Source organism: Oncorhynchus tshawytscha, unplaced genomic scaffold (assembly GCF_018296145.1).
Source record: "Oncorhynchus tshawytscha isolate Ot180627B unplaced genomic scaffold, Otsh_v2.0 Un_contig_14949_pilon_pilon, whole genome shotgun sequence".
Taxonomy (NCBI): domain Eukaryota; kingdom Metazoa; phylum Chordata; class Actinopteri; order Salmoniformes; family Salmonidae; genus Oncorhynchus; species Oncorhynchus tshawytscha.
Window position 1 is genome coordinate 55,001 of NW_024609444.1, and position 10,000 is coordinate 65,000.

At 40.3% G+C, this 10,000-nt stretch overlaps 1 protein-coding gene across 1 annotated transcript in view; it reads left to right on the forward strand.

Annotated features, from left to right (window-relative positions):
• Nucleotides 1-10,000, forward strand: part of LOC121844799 (adhesion G protein-coupled receptor L3-like) — a gene marked incomplete at its 5' end in the record, with an annotated part of 148,366 nt that overhangs the window by 49,095 nt on the left and 89,271 nt on the right. The window contains 2 exon segments of the mRNA XM_042315345.1: nt 4,476-4,579; nt 8,992-9,177. Coding sequence (XP_042171279.1) covers nt 4,476-4,579; nt 8,992-9,177 — 290 coding nt within the window.

A 10,000-nucleotide genomic window follows, 5' to 3' on the forward strand; every position in this document is an offset into this window, starting at 1 on the left:
GGGTTGGGGTGTTTAAATCCTAGTCAAAAGGTAGTTGGGATCAGGATTAGGGTTGGGGTGTTTAAATCCTAGTCAAAAGGTAGTTGGGATCAGGATTAGGGTTGGGAGTGTTTAAATCCTAGTCAAAAGGTAGTTGGGATCAGGATTAGGGTTGGGGTGTTTAAATCCTAGTCAAAAGGTAGTTGGGATCAGGATTAGGGTTGGGGTGTTTAAATCCTAGTCAAAAGGTAGTTGGGATCAGGATTAGGGTTGGGGTGTTTAAATCCTAGTCAAAAGGTAGTTGGGATCAGGATTAGGGTTGGGGTGTTTAAATCCTAGTCAAAAGGTAGTTGGGATCAGGATTAGGGTTGGGTTGTTTAAATCCTAGTCAAAAGGTAGTTGGGTTCAGGATTAGGCGTGAGTTGTTTCAGGTGAGTTGTTCTGTTAAATTCGTGAGTGTGTTCTGTTAAAGGTAGTTGGGATCAGGATTAGGGTTGGGGTGTTTAAATCCTAGTCAAAAGGTAGTTGGGATCAGGATTAGGGTTGGGGTGTTTAAATCCTAGTCAAAAGGTAGTTGGGATCAGGATTAGGGTTGGGGTTGTCCTTGAAAATAAGGACAATTCCACACTCACTGGAAATAGTCTTTATAAATTCACATAATTTCCAGCAGTAAATACAATTTCCACCCAGTGCAGGTGAATCATGTTCCAGACAGCAGACAGTAAGTGTTTGACTAACACTACACACAGAGCTTCTGTTATTTAAACAATGGAACAAGTAGGTTTCTGTCTGCGCTTGTCTTTTCTTTAGAGCGTGGGTTGTTCTCTGTTAGAGCCTGGCTTTAAATTCTGTTCGAGCGTGGGGTTGTTCTCTGTTAGAGCGTGTCTTTAAATTCTGTTAGAGCATGGGTTGTTCTCTGTTAGACCCTGGATTGAAATTCTGTTAGAGCGTGAGTTGTTCTGTTAGAGTGTGACTTGTTCTCTGTTAGAGCGTGAGTTGTTCTGTTAGAGCGTGAGTTGTTCTGTTAGAGCGTGAGTTGTTCTCTGTTAGAGTGTGAGTTGTTCTCTGTTAGAGCGTGAGTTGTTCTCTGTTAGAGCGTGAGTTGTTCTCTGTTAGAGCGTGAGTTGTTCTCTGTTAGAGCGTGAGTTGTTCTCTGTTAGAGCGTGAGTTGTTCTCTGTTAGAGCGTGAGTTGTTCTGTTAGAGCGTGAGGTGTTCTGTTAGAGCGTGAGTTGTTCTCTGTTAGAGCGTGAGTTGTTCTCTGTTAGAGCGTGAGCTGTTCTCTGTTAGAGCGTGAGCTGTTCTGTTAGAGCGTGAGGTGTTCTGTTAGAGCGTGAGGTGTTCTGTTAGAGCGTGAGCTGTTCTGTTAGAGCGTGAGGTGTTCTGTTAGAGCGTGGGTTGTTCTGTTAGAGCGTGAGATGTTCTCTGTTAGAGCGTGAGTTGTTCTCTGTTAGAGCGTGAGGTGTTCTCTGTTAGAGTGTGAGTTGTTCTCTGTTAGAGTGTGAGTTGTTCTCTGTTAGAGCGTGAGGTGTTCTCTGTTAGAGCGTGAGGTGTTCTCTGTTAGAGCGTGAGGTGTTCTGTTAGAGCGTGAGGTGTTCTCTGTTAGAGCGTGAGTTGTTCTCTGTTAGAGCGTGAGTTGTTCTGTTAGAGCGTGAGGTGTTCTGTTAGAGCGTGAGTTGTTCTCTGTTAGAGCGTGAGGTGTTCTCTGTTAGAGCGTGAGTTGTTCTGTTAGAGCGTGAGTTGTTCTGTTAGAGCGTGAGTTGTTCTGTTAGAGCGTGAGTTGTTCTGTTAGAGCGTGAGTTGTTCTGTTAGAGCGTGAGCTGTTCTCTGTTAGAGCGTAAGCTGTTCTCTGTTAGAGCGTGAGGCGTTCTGTTAGTGTGAGTTGTTCTCTGTTAGAGCGTGAGGTGTTAGAGCGTGAGTTGTTCTGTTAGAGCGTGAGGTGTTCTGTTAGAGCGTGAGTTGTTCTCTGTTAGAGCGTGAGGTGTTCTGTTAGAGCGTGAGGTGTTCTGTTAGAGCGTGAGCTGTTCTCTGTTAGAGCGTGAGGTGTTCTGTTAGAGCGTGAGTTGTTCTGTTAGAGCGTGAGTTGTTCTCTGTTAGAGCGTGAGTTGTTCTCTGTTAGAGCGTGAGGTGTTCTGTTAGAGCTGTTGAGCGTGAGTGTTCTGTTAGAGCGTGAGTGTTCTGTTAGAGCGTGAGTTGTTCTGTTAGAGCGTGAGTTGTTCTCTGTTAGAGCGTGAGTTGTTCTCTGTTCTCTGTTAGAGCGTGAGGTGTTCTCTGTTTGTTCTGTTAGAGCGTGAGTTGTTCTGTTAGAGCGTGAGTTGTTCTGTTAGAGCGTGAGTTGTTCTCTGTTAGAGCGTGAGTTGTTCTGTTAGAGCGTGAGTTGTTCTCTGTTAGAGCGTGAGTGTTCTCTGTTAGAGCGTGAGTTGTTCTGTTAGAGCGTGAGTTGTTCTGTTAGAGCGTGAGGTGTTCTGTTAGAGCGTGAGGTGTTCTGTTAGAGCGTGTTAGAGCGTTGTTCTGTTAGAGCGTGAGTTGCTGTTAGAGCGTTGTTCTGTTAGCGTGAGTTGTTCGTGAGTTGTTCTGTTAGAGCGTGAGTTGCGTGAGGTGTTCTGTTAGAGCGTGAGGTGTTCTGTTAGAGCGTGAGGTGTTCTGTTAGAGCGTGAGTGTTAGAGCGTCTGTTCTGTTAGAGCGTGAGGTGTTCTGTTAGAGCGTGAGTTGTTCTGTTAGAGCGTGAGTTGTTCTCTGTTAGAGCGTTGTTCTGTCTGTTAGAGCGTGAGTTGTTCTGTTAGAGCGTGAGTTGTTCTCTGTTAGAGCGTGAGCTGTTCTCTGTTAGAGCGTGAGTTGTTCTGTTAGAGCGTGAGTTGTTCTGTTAGAGCGTGAGTTGTTCTGTTAGAGCGTGAGGTGTTCTCTGTTAGAGAGTGAGGTGTTCTCTGTTAGAGCGTGAGGTGTTCTGTTAGAGCGTGAGGTGTTCTGTTAGAGCGTGAGGTGTTCTGTTAGAGCGTGAGGTGTTCTGTTAGAGCGTGAGGTGTTCTGTTAGAGCGTGAGGTGTTCTGTTAGAGCGTGAGGTGTTCTCTGTTAGAGCGTGAGTTGTTCTCTGTTAGAGCGTGAGGTGTTCTGTTAGGTGTTGTTCTGTTAGAGCGTGAGGTGTTCTCTGTTAGAGCGTGAGGTGTTCTGTTAGAGCGTGAGGTGTTCTGTTAGAGCGTGAGTTGTTCTGTTAGAGCGTGAGTTGTTCTGTTAGAGCGTGAGGTAGAGCGTGAGGTGCTCTCTGTTAGAACGTGAGTTGTTCTCTGTTAGAGCGTGAGGTGTTCTCTGTTAGAGCGTGAGGTGTTCTGTTAGAGCGTGAGGTGTTCTGTTAGAGCGTGAGGTGTTCTGTTGGAGCGTGAGGTGTTCTGTTAGAGCGTGTGTTGTTCTGTTAGAGCGTGAGTTGTTCTGTTAGAGCGTGAGGTGTTCTCTGTTAGAGCGTGAGGTGTTCTGTTAGAGCGTGAGGTGTTCTGTTAGAGCGTGAGGTGTTCTGTTAGAGCGTGAGGTGTTCTGTTGGAGCGTGAGGTGTTCTGTTGGAGCGTGAGGTGTTCTGTTAGAGCGTGAGGTGTTCTGTTAGAGCGTGAGGTGTTCTGTTAGAGCGTGAGTTGTTCTGTTAGAGCGTGAGTTGTTCTCTGTTAGAGCGTGAGCTGTTCTCTGTTAGAGCGTGAGTTGTTCTGTTAGAGCGTGAGTTGTTCTGTTAGAGCGTGAGGTGTTCTGTTAGAGCGTGAGGTGTTCTGTTAGAGCGTGAGGTGTTCTGTTAGAGCGTGAGGTGTTCTGTTAGAGCGTGAGGTGTTCTGTTAGAGTGTGAGTTGTTCTGTTAGAGCGTGAGCTGTTCTGTTAGAGCGTGAGTTGTGTGATAATGTAGAATATGAAACATGAACATCATATATAGGTCATGTGCCATGACATGCATATACAGCATACAATACATCTCATTATGAGAAACACACACACACAAACACACACACACACACAAACACACGCACACGCACACACACACACACACACACACACACACACACACACACACACACACACACACACACACAAACACACGCACACACACGTACACACACACACACACACAAACACACAACACACACACACACACACACACACACACACACACACACACACACACACACACACACACAAACACAAATGTGTAGGGACGTGTGTTAGATTCAGATCAACAGTTCTTTAACCTCTCCTTAATGTCCGTCTCTGTCCTCTCCAGTACTAAGGTTGGTAAGTAGAGTATGATCCTGCTGCTCAGACTCATGAATGTGAAACACTGTCCTTTGTCTGGTTAATTATCACACGCACACACACACACACACACACACACACACACACACACGTGCCAGTTCAGTGAACCCCTGGCTCCTCCGTACTTCCTGCCTCCCTGCCCACTCTCTGAATGTCAACGCTGTCTTACTGTGTTTGCTAAGCGCGTTGTCTTGGTGTCTTGTGTGTCTTCCAGGCGTAGCTACATACGTGTGTGTTGCTCAGCAGGGCTACTGGGATCCCCAAGGCCCCGACATCAGCAACTGCACGTCTCCCTGGGTCAACCACATCATGCAGAAAGTGAGTATGACTGCTGGCGGCGGCCATTGCGGCTACGCGGCTCTCCCATTGAAACACATTCTAGGGCGTCCATTACGGATCTGGACCCAGGGGCAGTTTGTTCTCTCAGTTTCTCACGCATGGAGACACATTGGGGAATATACTGGGGAAGATCTAGACCCCAAAATGGCACTTAACATGGTTCCATTTGGGAACCCTGCACTACTGTAGACGAGACAGGGTTGGTTCAGAGACTTCCTGTACTGTTTTGGCTGTGTGATGAGGTCATGGTTATATGATGTTAAACATGATAGCTGTGTGATGAGGTCAGTTCCTGGTTATATGACATTAAAGACGATAGCTGTGTGATAAACTCAGTTAAAGACGATAGCTGTGTGATAAGCTCACTTAAAGACGATAGCTGTGTGATAAGCTCAGTTAAAGATTATAGCTGTGTGATAAGCTCAGTTCCTGGTTATATGATGGTAAAGACGATAGCTGTCTGATAAGCTCAGTTCCTGGTTATATGACATTAAAGACGATAGCTGTGTGATAAACTCAGTTAAAGACGATAGCTGTGTGATAAGCTCACTTAAAGACAATAGCTGTGTGATAAGCTCAGTTCCTGGTTATATGATGTTAAAGATGATAGCTGTGTGATAAGCTCAGTTCCTGGTTATATGATGGTAAAGATGATAGCTGTGTGATAGGTTCAGTTAAAGACGATAGCTGTGTGATAAGCTCAGTTAAAGATTATAGCTGTGTGATAAGCTCAGTTCCTGGTTATATGATGGTAAAGATTATAGCTGTGTGATAAGCTCAGTTCCTGGTTATATGATGTTAAAGACGATAGCTGTGTGATGAGGTCAGTTCCTGGTTATATGACGTTAAAGATGATAGCTGTGTGATGAGGTCAGTTCCTGGTTATATGACGTTAAAGATGATAGCTGTGTGATGAGGTCAGTTCCTGGTTATATGATGGTAAAGATGATAAAGAGTAAAGATGTACGGTGTAGGACTGAGGAGACTTTAGCTCATTTATACATTCTGGTCATAATCAGCATCATCGTCATTACAGGAGTCGTGAATATCATTATAAAGACAAGAAATATTGAAGACATTTGTTTCATTCTGAGTTTATCTGCAGTTGTTTTAATCACTATCCGTTGTTTTAATCACTATCGGTTGTTTTAATCACTATCGGTTGTTTTAATCACTATCCGTTGTTTTAATCACTATCAGTTGTTTTAATCACTATCAGTTGTTTTAATCACTATCAGTTGTTTTAATCACTATCAGTTGTTTTAATCACTATTGGTTGTTTTAATCACTATCAGTTGTTTTAATCACTATCAGTTGTTTTAATCACTATCGGTTGTTTTAATCACTATCGGTTGTTTTAATCACTATCGGTTGTTTTAATCACTATCGGTTGTTTTAATCACTATCAGTTGTTTTAATCACTATCAGTTGTTTTAATCACTATCAGTTGTTTTAATCACTATCCGTTGTTTTAATCACTATCGGTTGTTTTAATCACTATCGGTTGTTTTAATCACTATCGGTTGTTTTAATCACTATCAGTTGTTTTAATCACTATCGGTTGTTTTAATCACTATCGGTTGTTTTAATCACTATCAGTTGTTTTAATCACTATCAGTTGTTTTAATCACTATCCGTTGTTTTAATCACTATCCGTTGTTTTAATCACTATCGGTTGTTTTAATCACTATCGGTTGTTTTAATCACTAGTTGTTTTAATCACTATCAGTTGTTTTAATCACTATCAGTTGTTTTAATCACTATCGGTTGTTTTAATCACTATCGGTTGTTTTAATCAGTTGTTTTAATCACTATTGGTTGTTTTAATCACTATCAGTTGTTTTAATCACTATCAGTTGTTTTAATCACTATCAGTTGTTTTGTTTTAATCACTATCAGTTGTTTTAATCACTATCGGTTGTTTTAATCACTATCGGTTGTTTTAATCACTATCGGTTGTTTTAATCACTATCAGTTGTTTTAATCACTATCGGTTGTTTTAATCACTATCGGTTGTTTTAATCACTATCGGTTGTTTTAATCACTATCAGTTGTTTTAATCACTATCGGTTGTTTTAATCACTATCGGTTGTTTTAATCACTATCAGTTGTTGTAATCGCTATCATCACTATCAGTTGTTTTAATCACTATCAGTTGTTTTAATCACTATCATTTGTTGTAATCGCTATCATCACTGTCAGTTGTTTTAATCACTATCAGTTGTTTTAATCTCTATTGGTTGTTTTAATCACTATCAGTTGTTTTAATCACTATCAGTTGTTTTAATCACTATCGGTTGTTTTAATCACTATCGGTTGTTTTAATCACTATCAGTTGTTTTAATCACTATCGGTTGTTTTAATCACTATCGGTTGTTTTAATCACTATCAGTTGTTTTAATCACTATCAGTTGTTTTAATCACTATCAGTTGTTTTAATCACTATCAGTTGTTTTAATCACTATCAGTTGTTTTTCATCAGTTGTTTTAATCACTATCAGTTGTTTTAATCACTATCGGTTGTTTTAATCACTATCGGTTGTTTTAATCACTATCAGTTGTTTTAATCACTATCAGTTGTTTTAATCACTATCGGTTGTTTTAATCACTATCAGTTGTTTTAATTTAATCACTATCAGTTGTTTTAATTTAATCACTATCAGTTGTTTTAATCACTATCAGTTGTTTTAATCACTATGGTTGTTTTAATCACTATCGGTTGTTTTAATCACTATCAGTTGTTTTAATCTATCGGTTGTTTTAATCACTATCGGTTGTTTTAATCACTATCAGTTGTTTTAATCACTAGTTGTTTTAATCTTGTTTTAATCACTATCAGTTGTTTTAATCACTATCAGTTGTTTTAATCACTATTGGTTGTTTTAATCACTATCAGTTGTTTTAATCACTGTTTTCATCAGTTGTTTTAATCACTATCAGTTGTTTTAATCACTATCAGTTGTTTTAATACTATCAGTTGTTTTAATCACTATCAGTTGTTTTAATCACTATCAGTTGTTTTAATCACTATCGGTTGTTTTTTTAATCACTATCAGTTGTTTTAATCACTATCGGTTGTTTTAATCGGTTGTTTTAATCACTATCAGTTGTTTTAATCACTATCAGTTGTTTTAATCACTATCAGTTGTTTTAATCACTATCAGTTGTTTTAATCACTATCAGTTGTTTTAATCACTATCAGTTGTTTTAATCACTATCGGTTGTTTTAATCACTATCAGTTGTTTTAATCACTATCGGTTGTTTTAATCACTATCAGTTGTTTTAATCACTATCAGTTGTTTTAATCACTATCAGTTGTTTTAATCACTATCAGTTGTTTTAATCACTATCGGTTGTTTTAATCACTATCGGTTGTTTTAATCACTATCAGTTGTTTTAATCACTATCGGTTGTCAGTTGATTTAATCATAATCACTATCAGTTGTTTTAATCACTATCAGTTGTTTTAATCACTATCGGTTGTTTTAATCACTATCAGTTGTTTTAATCACTATCAGTTGTTGTTTTTAATCACTATCAGTTGTTTTAATCACTATAATCACTATCAGTTGTTTTAATCACTATCAGTTGTTTTAATCACTATCAGTTGTTTTAATCACTATCAGTTGTTTTAATTATCATTGTTTTAACTATCAGTTGTTTTAATCACTATCATCAGTTGTTTTAATCACTATCAGGTTGTTTTAATCACTATCAGTTGTTTTAATCACTATCAGTTGTTTTAATCACTATCAGTTGTTTTAATCACTATCAGTTGTTTTAATCACTATCAGTTGTTTTAATCACTATCAGTTGTTTTAATCACTATCAGTTGTTGTTTTAATCACTATCGGTTGTTTTAATCACTATCACTGTTTTAATCACTATCGGTTGTTTTAATCACTATCGGTTGTTTTAATCACTATCAGTTGTTTCACTAATCATCTATCAGTTGTTTTAATCACACTATCTGTGTTGTACCTGTTCTATCTTAATTGTTTTAATCACTATCGGTTGTTTTAATCACTATCCGTTGTTTTAATCACTATCAGTTGTTTTAATCACTATCCGTTGTTTTAATCACTATCAGTTGTTTTAATCACTATCATGGTTTTCATTCTTTCTTCCACACAGGTGAGGTTTTAACCATCATGGCCATCCCTGGTCTTTGTAGTAAATATCACTAGTTTTTATCCCCTACAGTACAGTAGGCCCAAACTGAACATAGTATGAGAACTAGTCTAGGTCTGTGTTGTACCTGATCTGTTCTATCTTCATCCTCCTCCTCCTCCTCCTCCTCCTCCTCCTCCTCATAGTATGAGAACTAGTCTAGGTCTGTGTTGTACCTATCTGTTCTATCTTCATCATCCTCCTCCTCCTCCTCCTCTAGTTGCGTAGCGGCGAGACGGCAGCCGTGGTTGCCAGGGAGCTGGCCGAGCAGACTAAAGGGTTGTTGCGTCCCGGTGACGTCCCCTCTACAGTGAGGGCCATGGCCCAGCTGGTTGACCTGCTGGATGTTCAGCTCAGAAACCTAACCCCCGGGGGCAAGGACAGCGCCGCCCGCAGCCTCAACAAGGTACTGCAGGGGGGAAAATACTCTCTATAAGTTCATAAGGGATCGGTCACACAAACTGTAGTTCACACATGGATTGCTGTCTTATCTTGTCCATTTATTTTACCTTTATTTAACTAGGCAAGTCAGTTAAGAACAAATTCTTATTTACAATGTCAGCTTTGTTAACTGCCTTGTTCAGGGGCAGAACAACAGATTCTTTCCCTTGTCAGCTCGGGGATTAGATCTTACAACCCGTCGGTTACTAGTCCAACCCTCTAACCACGAGGCTACCTGCCGCCCCATAGTCTGCTTACAATATATACGTTGCTCATTTGGGTGAACTATTCCTTTAATTGTTTATTTCTTGGGGTGAATTGTATAGAGTTTCTTTGTATAGAGTTTCTTATCATTTGTTTCTGAACCACAAGGGACTTTGAATTTGACATTGAATTTGCTGCCGTTTAAAACGACTTGGGGTGCAGAACTTTCCTTCTGTCCTTGTTCATCCTCAGACTGTAGAGGTTAGATAACCAGAGGGAGTGTCCTGTAGGATCCAGCATGGTCCTGTTAGGTCACCATGCAGTCAACCAATCAATGATTGTTCTTTCTCCTCTTCTCTACTGACTCTTGCCCCCTCGCTCTCTCTCTCTCTCGCTATGTCTCTCTCTCTGTCTCTCTCTCTCTGTCTCTCTCTCTGTCTCTCTCTCTGTCTCTCTCTCTCTGTCTCTGTCTCTCTCTCTCTCTCTCTCTCTCTGTCTCTCTGTCTCTCTCTCTCTCTCTCTCTCTCACTCTCTCTCTGTCGCTCTGACTCTCTCTCTGTCTCTCTCTCTCTGTCTCTCTCTCT